This window comes from Heterodontus francisci, chromosome 29 (assembly GCF_036365525.1).
Source record: "Heterodontus francisci isolate sHetFra1 chromosome 29, sHetFra1.hap1, whole genome shotgun sequence".
Taxonomy (NCBI): Eukaryota; Metazoa; Chordata; class Chondrichthyes; order Heterodontiformes; family Heterodontidae; genus Heterodontus; species Heterodontus francisci.
Genome location: NC_090399.1, coordinates 35,205,651 through 35,229,681, shown reverse-complemented (window position 1 = coordinate 35,229,681; position 24,031 = coordinate 35,205,651). Strand labels below are relative to the sequence as shown.

General features: G+C 44.1%; 1 protein-coding gene across 1 annotated transcript; it reads left to right on the top strand.

Annotated features, from left to right (window-relative positions):
- Window positions 1-413: 413 nt before the first annotated feature.
- LOC137345751 (probable G-protein coupled receptor 139) lies at window positions 414-10,498 on the top strand (the record flags this gene model as incomplete). Its single annotated transcript, XM_068009009.1, has 2 exons — window positions 414-480; window positions 9,603-10,498. Coding segments are annotated over exons 1-2 (963 nt in total), but the record flags the coding sequence as incomplete, so codon positions are not given.
- Between the last annotated feature and the right edge of the window lie 13,533 nt (window positions 10,499-24,031).

The following is a 24,031-nucleotide window of genomic DNA, read 5'->3' as shown; positions in this document are numbered from 1 at the left end:
GACGATGGCCAAAATCTGATCTTCACCAGCCGAACCACAGTCGAGTGAAGGACATCACTGAAACAACATGAGATCTAGAGATGGGACTGATGGTGTTTGAAAGAACAACCTCATTGCTGGAGAATACAGCTTCAAATTTTCATTCGTTAATCAATGTGATCAGAATTGTCCAGTCTTTGGAGTTTTCCAATTGAATTGCAAAAATAATTATATTCTATCACAACACGGACTGAACTCGATGTCGTAATCTGTTTGTTAAAACCCTTTTTATTAAATTGAACAATGTGGCAACCTCAATATCCCTGGGGAGATCCCACAGGGTTTAAATTACAGGCTCTGGAAATGTGTCACTTCAGAGTTTAATACAGAGAGATTGTCTGCAGCACGAAGAGACACATCACTACACACAGAAAATGCGTCAAACAATTGACAGTATCATGAAACTATATTACCCCTTCCTTGCTGTCATTGGTGTTCCTGGTAAGTGACTACAATCATTGAAGTTGTGTAAATCTGTGTGTGAGCTGGTCTCTGGTTTTACTCTGTGACTGATAATGTTAAATGCTGATCTAGTGGTCACTGTTATACAGACACCCGATCAGTGATATCATTTCCTAATGTCAAATATCCTGAATTATATTTGTGGTTTCATTCCATTGTCTCAGCTGATAATAAACCTCTGTTTGTAACTGACAGGCTCTCTGAATTATCAAGTTATTGCATTTAGTGGAATATCGTCTAATACTGAATTAGACCTCAGTGAAGGCAACTCTCTGAGTGAAGGTATTAGTGGGAGCATCAGTCAGTGTAAAATCAAAGTAAATGTAGGTCACTAACTGGAGTGGAACACCTGACCCCAGTGACCATGTATTACTGGAAGTATTTTCTGATTGGCAGGATGTGACGAGTGGACTCCTACAGGGGTCTGTGCTGGGGCCTCAACTTTTTACAACTTATATCAATGACTCAGATGAGAGGAGTGATGGGATGGCAGCTAAAGTTGCAGATGACTCAAAGATAGGTAGGAAAGTATATTGTGAAGAGGACATTAGCAGGTTGCAGATCGATGTAGATCAGTTGAGTGAGCGGGCAAAAATTTGGCAGATGGAGTATAATGTGAGAAAATGTGAAGTTGTTCACTTTGGCAGGAAGAATAAAAAAGCAGAGTATTACTTAAACAGAGAATGACTGCAGAACTCCGAGGTTCAGAGGGATCGAGGTGTGCTCATGCATGAGTTACAAAAAGGTAGAATGCAGGTACAGCAAGTAATGGAAGTTTAATGGAATGCTATCCTTTATTATGAGAGGAATTAAAAATAAAAGTAAGGATGTTTCAGTTATACAGGGCATTGGTGAGATCACATCTCAAATACTTTGTGCAGTTTTGCTCTCCTTATTTCAGGAATGATGTAAATGCAATGGAGGCGATTCAGAGGATGTTTACTAGATTGATACCTGGAAAGAGTGAGTTGTCTTAAGAGGAAAGGTTGGACAGACTGGGCTTGTTTTCACTGGAGTTTAGAAGAGTGAGGGGAGACTTGTTTGAAGTATGTGGTTAGCACCGCAGCCTCACAGCTCCAGCGACCCGGGTTCAATTCTGGGTACTGCCTGTGTGGAGTTTGCAAGTTCTCCCTGTGTCTCATGTGGGTTTCCTCCGGGTGCTCCGGTTTCCTCCCACATGCCAAAAGACTTGCAGGTTGATAGGTTAATTGCCTTTATAAATTGCCCCTAGTATAGGTAGGTGGTAGGGAAATATAGGGACAGGTGGGGATGTGGTAGGAATATGGAATTAGTGTAGGATTAGTATAAATGGGTGGTTGATGGTCGGCACAGCCTCGGTGGGCCGAAGGGCCTGCTTCAGTGCTGTATCTCTAAACTAAACTAAACTATATAAGATCCTGAATGGTCTTGACAAGGTGGATGTGGGAAGGATGTTTCCTCTTCTGGGTGAGTCCGGCATTAGGAGGCACACTTTTAAAATTAGGGTTCCCCCTTTTTAGAGCAGAGATGATGAGAATTTTTTTCTCTTAGAGGGTTGTGTGACTTTGGAACTCTCTGCCTCGGAATGTGGTGGAGGTGGGGTCATTGAATAATGTTAAGGTGGGCATAGATAGATTCTTGTTAGGCAAGGGAATCAAAGGTTCTCAGGGATAGATGGGAGTGTGGAATTCGAAACACAAACAAATCAGCCATGATCTTATTGAATGGCAGAGCAGGCTCGAGGGGCCGAATGGCCTACTTCTGCTCCTAATTCGGGTGCTCTTATGTTCGTAGTATCAGTCACTGTGGAATTACTACTGAGTGTGGGTCACTAACCGGAGTGGAACACCTAATCCCAGTGACCATGTATTACTGGGAGAATCTGTCATTGTAGAATTGTACTGAGTGTGGGTCACTAACCGGAGTGGAACATCTGATCCCAGTGACCATGTATAACTGGGAGAATCTGTCACTGTGGAATTGTACTGAGTGTGGGTCACTAACTGGAGTGGAACACCTAATCCCAGTGATCATGTATTTCTGGGAGAATCTGTCACTGTGGAATTGTACTGAGTGTGGGTCACTAACCGGAGTGGAACACCTAATCCCAGTGACCATGTATTTCTGGGAGAATCTGTCACTGTGGAATTGTACCGAGTGTGGGTCATGCACCGGAGTGGAACACCTGATCCCAGTGACCATGTATTACTGGGAGTATCTGTCACTGTAGAATCGTACTGAGTGTGTGTCACTAACTGTAATGGACAAGCTGTTTCTAATTTTAAATTGCTGTTTTACATGACCGGCATCTCCACTCCATAGAACCATCTCTGTGTTTAACGAATGTTATATCTGGCAAACAGGAATACCTTTCTTGTTGGTTGAAGATGTTTGGTAATAAGTGTATAAAGTGAAATGTATTGATATTGCTCTGTCTCCTATTGAACTGCTCCAACAGAAACAGATGTTAACTATTTACTGACAGTTAAACAGCAGGACAGCACTATTACAGCATTCTAATCCTCTGCATAATGATGTTTCTTACTCTGAGTATAGTTACTGTAACCACATAAGTTACTTTTGTGATGAATTATCTCTTTCCCCCAACATAGTCCTGAGAATCTGTGAGTCATGAGTGGTGAATTTTATTATCTGTCTATTACACAGGATGAATATTGGGCTGTGTTTATTGAATTGTCCACTTCTGTAACTGATTATGGTTTGATGGATCAGTTCTTATCTATGATTCATATTCTCGACACATGTAACCTGTACCAATCTCTACCCTCAGCTCAGTGAGGTGTGTCCCTGTGAAGAGAGACACTTATAACTGAGGAACAGACATTTGGATTTTCATAATACAGAGATCAGAAAGAGAGTAGGAAGTAATAACATTAGTTCTCTCAGTTCTGGTATCATTCTGGTAATAATTGCACCTTCTCCAGTGCATCAATGTCCTTTCTGTAATATGGGGACCAGAACTGTACACAGTACACAAAGTGTTGTACAACCAAGGTTCTATATTAGTTTAATATCAGCTCTTTGCTTTTTCAATTCCATTCCTCTTGAAATGAACTCCAGTGCTTTGTTTGTATTTTTATGACCCTGTTAACCTGTGTTGCTACTTTCAATGATTTTAAATGATTAGTACGGAAAGTCCTCATCAGGGAACTCCTCTATGCTGATGATGCTGCATTAACATCTCACACTGAAGTGTGTCTGCAGAGACTCATCGACAGGATTGCAGCTGCCTGCACCGAATTTGGCCTAACCATCAGTCTCAAGAAAATGAACATCACGGGACAGGACGTCAGAAATGCTCCATCCATAAATATCGGTGACCACACTCTGGAAGTGGTTCAAGAGTTCACCTACCTAGGCTCAACTATCACCAGTAACCTGTCTCTCAATGCTGAAATCAACAAGCGCACGGGAAAGGCTTCCACTGCTATCTCCAGACTGGCCAAGAGAGTGTGGGAAAATGTCGCACTGACACGGAACACAGAAGTCCGAGTGTATCAAGCCTGTATCCTCAGTACCTTGCTCTACGGCAGCGAGGCCTGGACAATGTACGTCAGCCAAGAGCAACGTCTCAATTCATTCCATCTTTGCTGCCTCCGGAGAATCCTTGGCATCAGGTGGCAGGACCGTATCTCCAACACAGAAGTCCTCCAGGTGGCCAATATCCCCAGCATATACACCCTACCAAGCCAGTGGCGCCTGAGATGGCTTGGCCATGTGAGCTGCATGGAAGATGGCAGGATCCCCAAGGACACATTGTACAGCAAGCTCGTCATTGGTATCAGACCCACCGGATGTCCATGTCTCCGCTTTAAAGACGTCTGCAAACGCGACATGAAGTCCTGTGACATTGATCACAAGTCATGGGAGTCAGTTGCCAGCGATCGCCAGAGCTAGCGGGCAACTATAAAGGCGGGGCTAAAGCGTGGCGAGTCGAAGAAACTTAGCAGTTGGCAGGAAAAAAGTCAGAAGCACAAGGAGAGAGCCAACTGTGTAACAGCCCCGACAACCAATTTTATCTGCAGCACCTGTGGAAGAGCCTGTCACTCTAGAATTGGCCTTGAAAGCCACTCCAGGCGCTGCTTCACAAGCCACTGACCACCTCCAGGGGCTTACCCATTGTCTCTCGAGACAAGGAGGCCAAAGAAGAAGAAGAAAAAGAAGAAGAAAGTGATTAGTTGCAGATTTTAGTAATTCTTATTCTAACTGGGTTTTTTTTAGAGATACAGCACTGAAACAGGCCCTTCGGCCCACCGAGTCTGTGCCAACCATCAACCACCCATTTACACTAATCCTACACGAATTCCATATTCCTACCACATCCCCACCTGTCCCTATATTTGTCCTACCACCTATCTATACGAGGGGCAATTTCTAATGGCCAATTTACCTATCAACCTGCAAGTCTTTGGCATGTGGGAGGAAACCCACACAGACACAGGGAGAACTTGTAAACTCCTCACAGGCAGTACCTGGAATTGAACCCGGGTCGCTGGAGCTGTGAGGCTGCAGTGCGAACCACTGCACCACTGTGCCGCACTGTAATCAGATTAATGAATTTACGTTATCTTTGTTTAAATTCAAGAAAACCTGTCTGTTTGGATCATTGGCAATTGTAATTAGAGTAACAGGAGCGAGTTGTGGAAGCTCACTGAGTTGGTCAGCTACACCACTGTGTTTTGAAAGATAAACTCTTTTACAGCCAAACTAGAGAAAGGGTGAGAGGGGAGCCTGAGACCCTTTCCTCACCTGATCGTATCAGTGTGGATACAATCCATCTGAACCAGAACGTTCTCTTTCTCTCTGATTGCTTTATCAAATTTCTCCCCACTTTCAACCTTAAATGTCTTGAAGTTTTTAATTGAATTTATTTACTATTATTTAAGTTTAGTTCCTCCCCTCAGAGATCTCACTCCCTTCTTCAGGCTCTGAATCCTCATCCACTGGGTTATTCTGGTCCCGACTCATAGCTGTGCTGCAGAATTCCATTTACATTTCTGTCCACGTCAGTCTGCCCCTCTCTGCTCCAAAGTTCAGGAAACCAGAGCTCGCCTTCAACTCACAGTGGATGGGATCTTGTCTGACAGACACCATGAGGCCATTTCCCAGCCAGTTTCCCTCCACCATTTCCTGCTGGGACATTCCGAGGGCCCATTTGGAATTGAGTCATTTTGTTTCATTCAGTCTCATTCCCACTGGACCTCCTCTCTTCCTCAGTGGCTCTCTGTTCTGGGAATGAGAACCCTCGCAGATTCCTGATCCTGTTGTAAAGTATAGGTGTGTGGATCTCGAGTGTAAACATTGGGTTATTTCACACTCAAATGTTGTCACTATGGGAGCTGTATGGGTCCTAGCTATGCTGCCTTTGTGTAGGATATGTGGACCATTCTTTGTTCGAATCCTACTCAGCTCCCCTCCTTCACATATTTTTCCGATACTTTAATGACTGTGCTGGTGTCATTTCCTTCTTCTGCCTTGAACTGGAAAATTACATCAACTTTACTTCAAATTTCCTGCCTCGTCTTCACACGGTCCGTTTCTGACACTTCCCTTCCCTTCCTCGACTTCTCTACCTCCATTTCAGGGGATTGGCTGTCCTCCTTCGTGGAGACAGAACCAAAGTATGTGTTTAATTGTTCTGCCAATTCTTTGTTCCCCATTATACTTTCCCCCATTTCTGACAATAAGACAACAACATTCGTCTTAACTAATCTTTTTCTTATCACATATTTATAGAAGCTTTTACAGTCAGTTTGTATGTTCCCCACAAGTTTACTGTGATACTCTATTTTCCCATGCTGAATCAACCTCTTTGTCCTCCTTTGCTGAATTTTAAACTGTTCCCAATCCTCAGACTTGCTGCTTTTTCGGGCAATTTTCTATGCCTCCTCTTTGGATCTAATACTATCCTAATTTATTTTGTAAGCCACAGCTGAGTCACCTTTCCGGTTTATTTTTGTGTCTAACTTCCACTCCTCCCTTGTATTCACATTATCCATCTCTTACACTTCCCTTCTCTTCCTCGACTTCTCCACCTCGATTTCAGGAGATTGGCTGTCCACCAATATCTACTGTAATCCCACCGACTCCCAAACCTACCTCGATTGTACTTCCTCCCACCCGGCTTCCTGGAAAGACTCTGTTCCATTCTCCCAGTTTCTCCACCTCCGTTCCATCTGTTCTGACGATGCTACCTTCCACACCAGTGTTTCTGAAATGTCTTCATTATTCCTCAGCCGAGGATTCCCCTCCACTGTGGTTAACAGGGCCCTCGACCATGTCCATCCCAGTTCCCACGTTACTGCCTTCACCACTTCCCTCCCTGCCAGTACCACGATAAGGTTCTGCTTGTCCTCACCTTCCACCCCACCAGCCTCCACATTCAACACATCATCCTCCAACATTTCTGCCACATCCAGCTAAGTCCATCACCAAACATATATTCTGCTCCCTCCCATCCCCCCCACTCATTGTGACTCCCTGATCCACTCCTCAATCACCCCCAACAACAGCTCCTCTTCCCCAGGCACCTTCCCGTGCAAGCACAGGAGATGTAACACCTGCCCTTTGACCTCCTCCCTTCCCACTGTTCAAGGTCCCAAACACTCCTTCCAGGTGAAACAGTGATTTACTTGGACTTCTTTCAATTTATTAGCAGTATTCGCTGCTCATGATGGAATCTCCTGGACATTGGGAGAGGAGCAAACACAGATTGAGTGATTGCTTTGCTGAACTCCTCCATTCAGTCTGCAAGTGTGACCCTGAGCTTCTGGTCACTTGTCAATTTAATTCTCCATCCCACTCCCACTCTGACCTCTCTATCTCCGACCTCCTGCACTGTTCCTCTGAAGTTCAAAGAGGAACAGCACTGGATTTAACAATTAGGCATGTTATTGCCTCTCAGACTCGACACTGAGATTAAAAATTCAGATTATAACCATTGCTCCCTCTTTCCGGGATGGCCTGTGCTGGTAATGGAGGATGGCTGCACCAGAGTCACTGGGAGTGGAGGGGGTGTGGGCTGGTGCTTGGGGTGGGATCCCCTATTGGTACACAACTGGCAGGCTGGTCCACATCCCTGGGATCTACCCACCATTCTCCATCACTTTTCCAGGCCACTGGAGCTTTCTCCTCTTTGCCAGATTTTCCATGCTCCCCTCCCCCTCTGTTCTTCTGCTGTAACCATTTACACCTTCTCTGGACCCATCCTCTGTTTCTTTAATTGTCCCATTCACCTTGCATCATCATCCCTTTTATCATTGAATCACTCCTGCCCTCCACCGATCACTGACCTTCCCATTTGTTCTTTCCTCCCCCTATACCCCACTTTTCACTGACTACATGATTGCTTTCAAACTGTTAATCTCTAATATCTTCCAGTTCTGATGAAAGCCGATCAGCCTGAAACATTAACCCTGTTTCTCTCTCCACAGATGCTGCCTGACCTGCTGAGTGTTTTCAACATTCTGCTATTTTTATCAGATTTACAGCAGTTTCAATATTTTGTTTTTAATCCAATGTTTATTCCTGGATATTAACAGTGGATTTTAACAGCCTATTCAGCCATTAAGTAAGATCACGAGGTGTCAGGGGACAACTCCCCTTGATATATGAACGTACGAATTAGGAGCAGGAGTAGACCACTCGGCCCCTCGAGCCTGCTCCACCACTCAATAAGATCATGGCTGATCCGATTATAACCTCGACTCCACATTACCGCCTACCCCCGATAACCTTTCACCCTCTTGTTTGTCAGGAGTCTTTCTACCGCTGCCTTTAAAATATTCAAAGACTCTGCTTCCTCTGCCTTTTGAGGAAGTGAGTTCCAAAAACTCACAACTCTCTGAGAGAAATAATTTCTCCTCATCTCTGTCTTAAATGGGCGCCACCTTATTTTTAAACAGTTCGAGATTTTCCCACAAGAGGAAACATTTCCACATCCACCCTGTCAAGACCTCTCAGGAACTTATATGGTTCAATCAAGTTGCCTTGTACTCTTCTGGTTTATCCCGGCCAGCATGCTGTAATGTTTGATCTGCACAAGGTGCATCATTTGTCTTTGACAGGTTCACCACTCTGAAGTGAGCCTGATTGACAGGCCTGGCTTCCAATCTGACAGGTTACAGGAGCAGGTCGGTCTGATTCATGACCCGCATGGATTTGAGTCTTGGGTGATTCCGAATCCTAACTCTGGGAAAGTCTCTGATCTGGGTGGCAGAGACTGAGGTGTGTCCAATCTCAGGAAGGGGGGTGATACGATTCCCGGGATAGTCTACGATCAAGGTGGGGTAGGGAGTATGTCCAGTTCCGGAATGGGTTTGATTTGATCCCCAGAAAATCGTCTGATCCAGGTGGGGAAGTGGTGAGAGTCTGACCCCGGGATGGGGTTGGTCTGATCCCAGATGAGGGTCTGATCCAGGTGGGGAAGTGGTGAGAGTCTGACCCCGGGATGGGGTTGGTCTGATCCCAGATGAGGGTCTGATCTAGGTGGGGAACCAGTGGGTGTCTAATCCTAGGATGGGGGTGGTCTGATCCCAGGGAAATGGTCTGATCCAGGTGGGGAAGCAGTGGGTGTCTGATCCTGGAATGAGGATGGTCTGATCCCAGGTGAGGGTCTGATGCTGAAGGTCTTTGCATGAGCATGTCTGATAGTCTGATGGATGAGAAACCTGGAGTCCTGGGGGAAGAACCCCTGCTCTTCCTGGCCCACCAGCAGTGCTGTAAAGACACTGACCTTCTCCATGAAGCTGCCCTCACCTCCCACAGCTATTGCTTTCCAGAGGCCTGGGAATCCCGGCCGAACACAGCAAAACCTGTAAATCAGATAAATAAGAGACTTCCAGCCTCATTAAAATATTTAAGTTGCCAGGCCATCTTCTGGGCACAGTTGTCTGTCCATCACCTTTCCCAACTCCATGAAACCCAGAAGTGGGCGGGTCAGAGGTCAGTTGGGGTCAGCGTTGAGATTTTAAAATTTTAACCTCTGATCGTCCCCCAACCCCCTGTTTTTGGTGCTAAAATCCTGCCCTTACTGTCTGGGTCAGACACGGAGAATGTTTGATCTGTAATTTCCAGTTTCTTTTCCTTTCTCTCTCTTACAGTTAATTTACTGGCGATTGTGATCCTGTCCCGGGGAAAGTGCAGCCTCTCCACCTGCACCACTCGCTATCTGGTGGCCATGGCAACGGTGGATCTACTGGTCATTATCACTGAGGTCATACTGTTCAGGATCAGTTATTATTATTTCCCGGGATCTTTCCTGGACGTCACCCCTGTGTGTAGTGTTAACGCTGTCCTGCGTTTTGCAGCCATAGACTGTTCTGTCTGGTTCACTGTCACTTTCACCTTTGATCGATTTGTGACCATTTGTTGCCAGAAGCTGAAAACAAAATATTGCACCAAGAAAACTGCGGCTGTGGTTCTAGCAACAACCTGCATTCTGCTCTGTTCAAAAGACATCTCCTTCTACTTTATATTTGATCCTAGAGAGATAATTGACAATGTACCATGGGGATGTTATAGAAAGCCAAGCTATTATACTGATCCCGGATGGGTGGGATTTGACTGGTTTGATACGGTTTTAATCCCATTGCTCCCTTTTGCTTTAATTCTTTTGTTCAACGCTCTGACAGTCAGACACATTTTAGTAGCCAGTCAAATCCGTAAGGGACTGAGGAGTAAGAGCAAGGGAGAGAATCACAGTGACCCAGAGATGGAGAGCAGAAGGAAGTCTGTGATTTTACTCTTCACCATATCTGGCAACTTCATACTTTTGTGGTTGGTGTATGTTATAAATTTCTTATATTATATCTTTACAGGATCAGATCCCAATAATTACAATGATGCTTTATATATCTTTCGACAAGTTGGACTTATGCTGTTGAATTTAAGTTGCTGCACAAACACATTTATTTATGTGGTGACTCAGTCCAAGTTCAGAGAGCAGGTCAAGAGTACGGTGAAATATCCGGTTACATCAATTATTCAATTAATGAATAAACAGAACAACTGAGAGCAGTCCAGAGGCGGGTCCCAGTGTTTCCAGTCCATGAATGGAATATTTATCCCCAGACTTCCAACAACTGAATGACAGCAGGAATCGCTGGGGATGTGAAAATACCCCCAGCGGCGGGAGTGGGGGCTGGAAGAGACTAACACCACCCCCTGCAGGATAGGAGGGGAAACAGCAGCCACAATCTCTTCTCCACCTCCACTGGCTCCATTTTCAGCCCCTCATTTCTGCTCAAAAAGAAATAAACTTGTTCTTACAAAAGCCAAAAAGCTGCAGATACTGTAAATCTTCTTGTGTGAATTAATTATATTTTCTACTTTACTGAATCCGTCTCCCTACCATTCTCCTCATTCAGTCTCTGCCATCTTTCTCTCCCCTCCCCCTCACCGCCCCCTCAGAGTCAGATGATGCTGTTGGTGGGGGTTTACATCTGGGCAACGGGTGCTCAGAAGGGGCGATGGGACCTGTGGCAAGGGAGCAGAGCTGGGCTCGGCACAGCAGCCAGCAGCCCAGGGGCCTCAGCTTTGTGGTGCTCGGATGGACGGGGCTGAGTCCCTTCCTGGCTCCCATGTTAGCTGATATTGTTAATGGTTCCCTCTCCTCAGGTTCTGTCCCTCTTTCAAATCTCTCATTATCACCCTTCTCCTACAAAAAACAACCCTTGACTCACTCTGCCCTTGCAAACTAACGTCCCATCTCTAACCTCCCCCTTTCATCTCCAAAATCCTTGAATGTGTTGTCACCTCCAAAAGCCATCTTTCCTTGTAAAATCTGTTTGAATCCCTCCAATCAGATTTCTGCCCGTCACTGTAGAAAAGCTGTTCTTGTCAAAGTCACAAATGACATTCTATGTGACTGTGACAAAGGTAAACCTTCCCTCCTCATCCTTCTTGACCTGTCTGCAGCCTTTCACATGGCTCACCACACCATCCTCCTCCAACGCCTCTGCACTGTCTTCCAGATGGATAGTGTTATATTATTTCTTCCTAGACTAATAAAAATGAAGCTGAAAGACAGAGCTCTAATGGAGACTTGTTGCTTCAGTTTACATATGACCAACTGAGGGCTGTATTTAGTGGAGATGGCAGGTAATGTGGTGTCGCATCAAAAAGACGGTGGGAAACCCATTTCAGCCATTTGGAGCCCCTCCTCTCCCCCGGCTCTATCATCAGTGCCTGGGCAATTAACAGTTAGGTTCATTAAGGATGGGGATCCCACCACCATGAGCAGCCAGCCAATCAGAAGGTAGGCTGCCCAGTAGTATCGGCAGCACCATCGGGAGTGATGGTCACTGCAGTTGCTGCAGGAGGCCGAGGAGTAGCCGAGCACTGGAGACCCGGACCCAAGGTAAGTGAGGTAGGGTCACCGGGGTCGATGTGGGGAAACTGACAGACTAGCCCCAGTGATGTGGGGAGGGAGGCTGGGCATTGAGTCCAGGGAGACGGGTGTCCAGGGAGGTAGGTTGTTTTCTAGCAGGAGCCCTCCATGGGTCACAGATGCCCACAAAGGGCGATCTCCCTGCAGGCTTGGTGGGCATTTTCGTGGGCGACCTCCATATGCTGAAGAGCACCCCCCCACCCCATTCTGCTAGTGGCATAATTCCAGTGGTGGTACGAAGAGGCCCTTAAGTGGCTGACAATGGGCCTCCTAAGGGCCTCACTTGGGCCCTCGGTGGGAAGGGTGGCATCGGCCTTTTCTGCCCCAGACTAAATTGCAGTGTGACAAGAAGAAAACGGGCACTCCATCCCCACCTCTGATCACAATTCTTTGGGACTCCTGCCTCCTAGCCCGTCTCTGGGGGCTCATTCAAACTAGCCTTGACTGTGCAAGAGAACTGAATCATGTGGTATTGCATCACTTCCTGTGATGACACACATATTAGCCTAGACATATATTTAAATGATTATATTGAACATACTGACAAATACACAAAAATAATATCTCCGTTCCCCCAAATGACAGCCCCTTACATTTTAACATTAATATGTACAGGAATAAGCAACCCTGATGAAATATTTGACAACTACAACAATATTTGCATAAAACATTCAACTGTAACAAGAACATTTGGAACACTCCTCTTCCAGGTGTTGTCTAAGTTTGGAACCGTACTGGTCATTGGCTGAATCGACCAGACCTTGTGACAAAGACACGTGGTTGTGTTCTCGAACTGTCTGCCCTCTCCTACTGAAGATTGTGTTTGGGAAGATTGTCCTCAATTGTTGATGTGTTGCTTATTGTTCCTTCGTCTTCAAAATGCACAGCTGATGCTCGTTGGTTGCCTTGTACAAGACAAGCAGAGAGTCCCCTGAGGTGAGATTGATTCCTTCACAGAACTGCAACCTTTGGTGTTGTCACCTCATATGAACGTGGTTCTTTGCAAACTTTGGACACCTCTGCTGGGATCCATATCTGTCTTTGTGGGTGAAGGACTTTCACCTTAGTGCTGGTAATTCTGCACCTGCATGCATGACATGTGTGTCTTTTATCTTGTTTCTGATGTAACCGGTCTATGATCGGGGAAGACTTGGTGAGATAATAATTTGGTAGTGTGGTTCTGACCGGTTGACCAAACAGAATCTCAGCAGGTGATGGCAATCTAGAGTCTAATGATATTGCATGAAGATGTAATAAAGCAGTTTGGATATCCTGCCCGGTTTCTGAACAGTTTTAGATCAGTGATTTGACTGTCCTGACCATACTTTCAGTCATTGCATTTGAACGAGGATATCAGGGTGATGATGTGACATGGTTGATGGGTCATTCTTCCCACATATCCTGGAATGGTTTTCCGGTGTATTGTGAGCTGTTGTCAGACACCACTTTGACTCGGACATTAAAAAGACTAACGATGGCACAAACAGGTCACGAACCGGTTATTATATTTTCTCCTCGGATTAAAAACAGTGTGTGTGCCTTTAAGACTTTGTTAAATACAGTGCAGCTTTAAGGGAGAGACCATTCTCGAATTTCTGAGACACAGTCTACCAGTCGGAGAGAGAGGGGTCACATGATGCAATATGTCCACTTGGCTGTGTGTGGAACTGGCAGAAACTGGCTAAAACCAGTTAGTTTTGAGAGTTTTTTTTCAGCGAGGTGAACTGAATAGCAAAGGAACTGTTTTATTCTCTCTCAGCAAAAATTCTATAGGAAACAACACGCCAAGTTAATTCCGAGTTTAAAAAAAACTTTTCTTTTACAGGAAATCATTTTTATTGCTGTGCTCTTCGTTCTAAGAACTGTTTAATGCTACTGCAGCCAAAGAATTGAATGCCTATCTACTGAAGGACTATTTTCATCAAATCTGGATGAAGACTTCAAGTTTCCTTTGACCATTTCTACGTTGGAAGACCTCATCCACCAGCAACGTAATCCGCAACGATTTTCTGAATTTATTTATTCTTAAGAGTCAGCTAATTGTAAAACATCAATTTTTACAAACAGTTAACTGTTAGTTTTTGAGTGTATGTGTGTGAATGGGGGAGTTAGATTAAATTAAGAAGTTATAAGGTCTTTAGATATAGGTTTATCTCAATAGTGTTTAAGGTTTAGTTTTTTTTAATAAATAGTTAATTTGTTGTCTAAAGATACCTGATTTGGTCTGTTTCACTCTGGGATTACTAGAATGTTTAATGTGGCTGTTTTTCTGATTGGGTGTGAAAGCTGAAATAATATGCTGCAACCTGTGGAGTGACGGGACTGAATTCACAGTGCTTTGCTCCTGTCATAGTTGTAACATATTTAATTGGGAGCTCGTCCACAATCAGGATCATATTTAATTGGGCAGCTCGCTCCGGGATCAGAATCGGATTAATTAGGGGGCTCATGTTTGGAATCATATGAATTACTCATCTGTGGGATAACACATAAATTGGGGTCTTGCATCTGACATCATACTAATTGCTCTCAAGTTTAGGATCATATCAATTGTAAACTTGATTGTTGGGATCCAAATCTAATGCCAATTGTGAAGCTAAAAAGGAGCCAGATCTCTTGTATATACCAGTGAAGTGGCATTAGTAGTTGCAGCAGAGTTTCTGGGGAAGGAGAATGTTTCCCTCAGTGACAATAACTTTAACTAAGAATAAACTAAAAGAATTGAAAGAAAATTGGGGTTAGAATTGAAATTAGGTGCCAAAAAAGCAGTGATAATTGACCTAATAGCTTAACATCTGGAATTTGAAGAAGAGGAACAAGAAGGTCGTAAGTAGAAGGTAGTGATACAGTAGAATTAGCCAAAATTCAGTTGGAAATTATACAAATTGAGGCTGAAAATGAATGAAGAAAACTTGAACTTTGAAAAAGAGGAAAGGGAGAAAAAGAGAGCACCTCAGTGAGAAAGTGAAAGGGAGGGAATTTAGGCTAAAAGAGATGGAACTAAGACAAAGGGGTGATCTTGACTCCAGGGAAAATTTGGGTCAGAAAGAATCTGAATTCAGCCTAGGACCCAGCAAAAAACTATTGAAAGTCATATAAGCTCTCCCTAAGATTGAGGAAAGGGACGTAGGGACATCTTTTATATTTTTTGAAAATTAAGCCAAACACATGAAATGGCCAAAGGAAAGTTGGACACTGCTTATGCAGGGCAGGCTGGTAGGCAGAGCTCATGAAGCTTATGCCATGCTTACTGAAGAGGCTTCTGCAAATTCTGAGATGGCAAAAAAGGCTATTCTGGCTGCATATGAGTTAGTCCCTGAAGCTTACAGTCAGAAGTTTCGGAACTTACGGAGATTGACTGGACAGATGTATGTAGATTTTGAGAGGGTGAAGCAAATTAATTTTGATTGTTGGATATGGGCATTAAAAGATGGAAACTACATATGAGAAATTTTGAGAATTGATTCTCTTGGAGGAATTTAAAAACTTCATTCTTCAGTAGTGAGAACTCCTATAGTAATCTTAAAGTTTTGAAAGCTAGGCAAGCAGCAGAGATTGCTGATGATTTTGAGCTTGTGAATAAGCCAACCTATTTTGTCTATCACCCGCACGTAAACCCGAGAAGGATAGAAAGTGGGATAGTGAAAGGAAGGCAAATAACCGGGAATAAGAAAGAACAGCTGGGAATGCCCCAGGATCACCTCCTCGGGTCAGAAAGGAAGATGCTGAGGGTGGAAGTGAGGTTCACAAGCCGAAGTGTTATCATTGCCACAAAATGGGTCATCTTTGTTCAGAGTGCTGGAAATTGCAAGGTAAACACATAGGATTTGTTGGGGAATGCAAAGCTAATGCAGAGGAAAAGAGCTCTGACTGAGAGTATAGCAGACTAAGCTACAGTTTTAATGATAGCTGTAAAACCAGATACAAAAACTAAAGTGAGTGTAGAGGTTAAGAATAAGCTACCCGAAAGTTATAATGAATTTTTGTCAAAGGGGAAAGTAACTCCACATCCTGTAAGTGAGGCAGGAAATTTTATTATACTCAGGGATATAGGATCAACCCCAACACCCTTGCTGGGGAAAGATTCAAGATTCCACCAAAGAGCGCCTTGAATGCTAAAGTTTTAGTGAATGGAATTGGCACGGAGTATATTCCCGTACCTTTGTAAAAAGTATGCCTAGAGAGTGACTTAATATCTGGGATAGTAACTGTAGGTGTTGTCCACAGTTTGCCAGTAGAGGGAATTGATCTACTCCTAGGAAATGATTTGGCTGGAACAGAAATATCAGTTTCTCCTATAATTACAGAGGAAACAAGTGAAGTTAGCAAAATGGAGCAATTACAGGAACAATTTATTTATTTTTATTTAGAGATACAGCACTGAAACAGGCCCTTCGGCCCACCGAATCGGTGCCGACCAACAACCACCCATTTATACAAATCCTACATTAACCCCATATTCTCTACTACATCCCCACCATTCTCCTACCACCTACCTACACTAGGGGCAATTTATAATGGCCAATTTACCTATCAAGCGGCAAGTCTTTGGCTGTGGGAGGAAACCGGAGCACCCGGCGAAAACCCACGCAGACAAAGGGAGAACTTGCAAACTCCGCACAGGCAGTACCCAGAACTGAACCCGAGTCGCTGGAGCTGTGAGGCTGCGGTGCTAACCACTGCACCACTGTGCCGCCCAAGTTCCAGCAATATTTCTTGCTTGTGTAATCACCCGAAAAATGACTAAAGACCATCCATTGTCGGAGGTAAAAGTGGCACCACAAACAGATAGCCAAGTATCTGAAACCTTATTTGGGGATTTAGATAATCCAAATGAGATGTTTAACAGATTGTGTATCATTGCAGCACAGCAAGCTGATCCAGAGATACATCGAATAGCACAGATGGCTCTGACAGAAGCTGATAAGAAAGAAGTTCCAGAAGGCTATCATATGACAAACAGGGTTTTGAGGAGTAAATGGAGACCGCCTCATAGATCTTCAGAGGAAGACTGGACAGTTGTTGAACAGATAGTGGTACCACATAAATATCAGCAGCGATTATTAAGGTGAGCACACGACATTCCTTTTGTAGGACATAGGGGAATTCGGAAGACCAAATCATGCATAAGCCAATGTTATTGCTGGCCAGGTCTTACAAAGGATGTGAGGCAATTTTGTAGGGCATGCCATATCTGTCAAATGGTGGGAAAACCACAATCTACGATAAAACTGGCATCACTAGTTTCCATACCAGTGATTGAGGAAAAGCCACAGCCGACTTGAAACAATCCAGTGACCCCCGAATGAGACAAACTAAACCAGGTAGCTTTAGATATCAACAAATTAACTGCTTCATTGAAAAAAACGAAAATCTTAAACAATAAGATAAACCAATATCTAAATACCTTACAACTTATTTAAAGAATCTAACTCTCACATTCGCATATGTACACCCAAACTAACAGTAGTTTGGTGTTTAATTAGTTGCCCAAAAAAATAGAAATAACAATAAAGTCTTTGAAGATTTATATTCCTGATGAAATGGAATCTTCAATGTAGACACAGTCCAAGGTTGCTTGACATCTTCACAGTTGACCAATGGGAAAAAACAAGTTCTTCAACGATAGGAAATTCAGCTGTTTAGTTCAGCAGTTGAAGTGTTACTCTTTTTCCAATGATGAACACAGCAGATCAACAATTTGCTACCACTTTCAAAAGAATCAATCTAGCTTGATTTTTTAGAATTTTGAGATAATAATAAATAGGGTTTAAATAGACTGAGGGAGAGCTCTTCTATTTCCTTCATGTGCCAGAACAGTCCGCGTCAACTGTCTCTGCAAAGCCAATTTTCAAAGTCAAACGGCAACATTGTATGTCCTTTCTCCCTCTCTATGCTTGTATCCAGGCAGCCAAGATGCATCTTTACTTGTTAACTTCTGAAGCTGGCTGCCTTAAAGAAGTACTGATCTCTTCCAGTCTTAAAGGCACACTGCATATTTCCCGAGGAGAAAAAAAAAACAGGGTCATGACAACATCAATACATACTTACCATCATAGATATGGCTACTCGATTTCCTGAGTCCATTCTTTTGAAGACAATTACTGCTAGAATAGTAATTGAAAAGTTAACCCAATTCTTTACGAGATATGGATTACCACTTGAAGGTCAATCGGATCAAGGTTCTAATTTCATGTCAAAAATATTTCAAGAACTCATGGGCAATTTGAGGATTAGGCAATTGAAATCTTCAGCATATCACCCACAATCACAGGGAGCTTTCCAGAGATACCACCAAACTCTCAAAACAATGATTAGAACATACTTTCATAAATATAATTGGGATAAAGGACTTGACTTTCTTTTATTTGCCACCAGATTCACCGAATGAGTCTACAGGCTTCAGACCTTTGAACTGGTTTAGGACATGAAGTAAGAGGTCCTCTAAAACTTATAAAAGACAGATACTTGGACCAAAAGAATGAATCTTTGATATTGGACTATGTATCTGTGTTCCAGGGAAGGCTCACAAAAGCTTGCGGTGTGGCTCAGGAACATCTTAAAGCATCCCAAGTCAATATGAAAAAATGGGCAGAGAAGAATGCAAAAACCTACAATTTTCAACCAGAGTATTAGTGTTGTTTCCATTACACGGAGAAATATTACAAACATGGTTCAGTGGCCCATATAGAGTGATCAAAAGATTAGGTCAGGTATATTACTTGATTGACACCCCTGATCGCTGGAAGAAGAATCGGTTGAATCATATCAATATGTTAAAGCAATATTATCACAGGGAAGAGGATAAGCCAGTACAGGTATGCCAGGTAATCGGGACTGTTGAGAAGGAAAAGGATAGTGAGGATGAGGCAGAAGTAGGCCTAGAACATTCTCAGATTGAACCTCCAACTATCAGATTAGAGAACACAGAATGGCTAGGAAAATTGAACAACATGCTTTTATACTTAAGAGGCAAAACAGCGTGAAGACCGAATCAGACTTTTCACAATATTTAAAAGAGTTTGTACGGATAACCTGGGATGTACAACCTTAGCCACACATGATGTGGATATAGGGGGAACCGTTCCTTTAAAACAACATCCTTGCCACCTGAATCCAGACAAACAGGCCCAAGTGGAAGCAGAGATCCAGTACATGCTGGAAAACAATTTGATCAAACCTAGTCAAAGTAGCTGGAGTTCACTAGTAGTTCTAAAACTTGACAGGTCAACCTGATTTTGCATAGACTATAGATAAGTCAGTACAGTAACAAAGGCAGACTCCTACCTAATTCCGCGTTTAGAAGACTGTATCGACAGAGTGGGCAGTGCTAGGTTTCTTATCAAGATTGACTTGTTAAAGGGATACTGGCAAGACCATTTGACTCCTTGAGTCAAAGAGATATCAACTTTAGTAACACCCCAGCCACTTTTCAAAGATGAATTAATCAGGTGGGAGTCAGTGTTTCAGCTGTGTTGTGTATCTCGATGATGCACTAAAATACAGTAACACTTGGCAAGAACACTGAAACCAGCTAAAAATTCTGTTTAAGACGTTACAGACCATGGACTTAGTGATAACTCTGGCAAAAATCGAATTTGCAAAAGCAAGAGTAACTTACCTCGGACACACAGTGGGGCAAGGACAGGTATTGCCGAAAATGGCAAAGGTACAAGCCTTAATGGAGTTCCCCATTCCTAAATCGAAATGGGAAATAATGAGGTTTTTAGGGATGTGCGGTTTTTACAGGAAATTTGTACAGAATTTTAGTACTGTGGCTACTCCATTAACCAATTTGTTACAAAAAGAAAAACAAAGTGGGATGGTCAGATGAATGCTGTTAGGGAATATCTTTGAACAGCTGGGTCAGTAACTAAAGTAAAGAGAAAGGTCTACAGTTTTTTTAGTATAGTAGCTAGTTTCTTTTTAGAGAATCAAGGTCCCTAGTGTAAATAATCAAATTTTTGGGTAATTTAAGGGGATAAATTAAGGGTAAGTAATGGCAGGGCAGCTCGGAGTGTTCCTCCTGTGCAATGTTGGAAGTCAGGGACACTTCCAGTGTCCAGGGCGAACACATGTGCGGGAAGTGTCTCCAGTTGCAGCTACTTGAAATCAGCGTTTCGGATCTGGAGGGGCGGCTGCAGTCACTGTGGAGCATCCGTGAGGCTGAGATCATAGTGGATAGCACGTACAGGGAGGTGGTCACACACAGGTAAAGACTGCTCAGGCAGAAAGGGAATGGGTGACTGCCAGGCAGAGTAGAAGAAATAGGCAGATAGTGCAGGAGTCCCCTGGGTCCATCTCCCTATCTAACAGATTTTCAACTTTGGATACTGAAAAGGGAAAAATAATATAAGCTAAAAAGGATATATGACACAAAGAATAAGCTAAAAGATACATGAAACAAAGAACAGATTTTAAAAGGACCTTGGATGTGTAAAATGCTGAAACAGACAGGGTCAGATGAGCAGGGGGCTGGTGTGGCTTTCTGATAACAAACTGGTACTCAGCAGATGTGTCGGTGTCAATTGTGAATTGGAGTTCTGTTATCAATGTATAGGTGTAGCTCCTCGGATAAGCTGACCTGATGACCACCGAGGAGACACATTTGCTGTTAATTGCTTTATCATGGCTATGTTAAATGTGGCATGGGTATGGACGAGTCTTGATAGGCTCTTTGAATCACTCTGTATAATTTGACTGGTACCATGCAAATAATGTTGGATAAGAAATCCTATAAACATGTAAGACCCATTGTGTTTCAGTGAGCTTGCACGGGGTCAACTTGATTTGTGTGAGCTCCCCTGCATACTTGAATAAATCGTTCAAACAAAGAAACTTGAGTCTTGAGTCTCGCCTGGTAACAGCTTGCACGTGGAGAGGGAGAACAAACTCTCACAGGTAGCAGAACAAGGGAGGGTGACTGACCTCCCAGAATGGGCTACGGGAGGGTGACTGAACTCTCGCAAGTACCAGGGATAAGGGAGGGTGATTGAACTCCCGCACGGGTTGGAAATAAGGAAGGGTGATTGAATTCCCGAAAGGGAATGGAGGGTGACTGAACTCCCTGTAACAGATACTGTTGGGGGAGGTAGTTTCTCTGGGGAATGCAGTAAGAGCCAAGTCTGTGGCACCATTGGTGGCTCAGTTGAACAGGAGGGGAGGAAAAGGAGTGGAAGTGCTATAGTGATAGGGGATTCTATTGTACAGGGTACAGATAGACATTTCTGTGGCTGCAAACGTGACTCCAGAACGGTATGTTGCCTCCCTGGTGCTAGGGTCAAGGATGTCACAGAGCGGCTGCAGGACATTCTGAAGGGGAAGGGTGAACAGTCAGAGGTCATGGTACACATTGGTACCAACGACATAGGTAGAAAGAGGGATGAGATCCTGCAACAAGAATTTAAGGAGCTAGGTAGCAGATTAAAAAGCAGGAACTCAAAGATTGTAATCTCTGGATTACTCCTGGTGCCACATGCTGGTGAGTATAGGAATAGGAGAATAGTGGCTGAGGAGAAGGTGCAGGAGGGAAGGCTTTAGTTTCCTGGATCACTGGGTTTCGGGCAAAGGTGGGACCTGTACAAGTTGGACAGGTTTCACCTGAACCGGTACGGCACCAAAATCCTTGCTAGTGCTGTTGGGTGGTTTCAACTAATTTGGCAGGGGGATGGGATACAGAGTTGATGTACAGTAGGGGGTGATGCGCAGCCAAATATAGAAGAGAAATTAAGTCAGTCTGGAAGGCAGCGCAAATATAGACCTGTTAAGGCACAAGTGAAAAATGCAAGGCTGGATTGCATCTATTTTAATGCAAAGAGTCTTACCAGTAAGGAAGATGAATTGAGGGCATTGATTAGCACATGGGATTATGGCAGCTCAATATTCCAGGGTATAGAATCTTCAGGCAAGATGGGGGAGGGGATAAAAGAGGAGGTGGTATTGCACTGTTGATCAAGGAGTCAACTACAGCAGTAAGGAGGGATGATATCTTAGAAGGTTCCTCAAATGAGGCCATATGGGTAGAACTTAAAAACAAAAAGGGGGCAATCACATGGCTGGGAGTGTACTACAGGCCTCCAAACAGTCAGGGACAGATAGAGGAGTAGATATGTAGGAAAATCTTAGAGACATGTAAAAATAATAGGGTAATAATAGTAGGGGATTTCAACTTCCCCAATATTAACTGGGATAGTTTTGGTGCAAAAGGCTTAAAGGGTGCAACATTCTTAAAATTCATACAGGAGAGCTTTTTGAGCCAGTAAGTAGAAAGTCCTACAAGAGAAGGGGCAGTACAGGACCTAATCCTAAGGAATGAAGCCGGACAAGTGGTAGAAGTGTCAGTGGGGGAGCATTTCGGGGATAGTGACCATAACTCTGAAAGATTTAAGGTAGTAATGGAAAAGGACAAAGATGGACCAGAAATAAAGGTACTGAATTGGGAGGAGGCCGATTTCAATGTGATAAAACAGGATCTGGCCGAAGGGGACTGGGAGCAGCTACTTGTAGGAAAGTCTACATCAGACCAGTGGGAGTCATTAAAGAGGAAATAGTGAGAGTTCAGAGCCAACATGTACCCGTTAAGGTGAAGGGTAGGACCAACAAGTCCAGGGAACCCGAGATGTCAAGTAATATAGAGGATTCGATCACGAAAAAAAAGGAGACTTATGGCAGATTCAGAGTGCTGAAAACAGCGGAGGCACGAAAGGAGTATAGAAAGTGTGGGGGGTACTTAAAAAAGTCATTAGGAGAGCGAAGAGGGGACATGAAAGACATTGACTGGCAAGATATCTATTCCCTTCATAATTTTATATGTTTCTATAAGATCCCCCCTCATTCTTCTGAATTCCAATGAATATAATCCCAATCTACTCAGTCTCTCCTCATAAGCCAACCCCCTCAACTCCGGAATCAACCTAGTGAACCTCCCTGACCCTGGCACCCGGGAGGCAACATACCATCCGGGAGTCTCGTTCGCGACCACAGAATCTCCTGTCTGTTCCTCTAACCATTGAATCTCCTATCACTATCGCTCTCCTATTCTCCCCCCTTCCCTTCTGAGCCACTGAGCCAGGCTCAGTGCCAGAGACCTGGCCACTGTGGCTTTCCTCTGGTAGGTTGTCCCCCCAACCGGATCCAAAACGGTATACGTATTATTGAGGGGAACGGCCACAGGGGATCCCTGCACTGTGCGCCTATTCCCTTTCCCTCCCCTGACGGTCACCCAGCTACCTTTATCCTGTAACTGAGGTGTCACTACTTCCCTAGAACTGCTGGCTATCACCCCCTCAGCCTCCTGAATGATCCGAAGTTCATCCAGCTCCAGCTCGAGTTCCCTAACGCGGTCTGTGAGGAGCTGGAGTTGGGTGCACTTCTCACAGGTGAAGTCAGCAGGGACACAAGTGGTGACCCTTACCTCCCACATCCTGCAACAGGAGCATGCAACTGCCCTAGCTTCCATCCCCTCTGCTCTAAATTGACAAGAGATTTTAAAAAAAGGAAAACCTTACCTTACCAAACCTTCCACACAAGAGTCCTTTTTTTTGGTTAGAGGAGGAGGATGGATGGGAGACACTACACGTGTAGTGTTTCGGGTTTAGCCACTGCCCGAATATATAGGTTTACTTACCCAGCAGTCCCCGTGTCCGCCGAAACAAAAGGTAAGTTATTTCAAACTGAAACTCACCTTCCCAGCTGACACCTCGCTTGCACTATCGCTGCTGAAACAAAAGGTAAGTACAGGGGGAGCGCTGCACTGTCAGACGATCATTACTGAGGGAGTGCTGCACTGTCAGAGGATTAGTACTGAGGGAGTGCTGCACTGTCAGAGGGTCAGTATTGAACCAGTGCTGCATTGTCAGAGGAATAAGTACTGCAATATCAAAGGGTCAATAATGAGGGAGTGCTGCACTTTCGGAGAGCCAGTACTGAGGAAGCACTGCCCTGTCAGAGGATCAGTACTGAGGGAGCTCTGCACTGTCAGAGGATCAGTACTGAGGGAATGCTGCACTGTCGGAGATTCAGTATTGAGGGAGCACTACACTGCTAAAGTGTTAATACTGAGGGAGTGCTGCACTGTCGGAAGGTCATTAATGAGGGGGTGCTGCACTGTCGCAGGGTCATTAATGAGGGGGTGCTGCACTG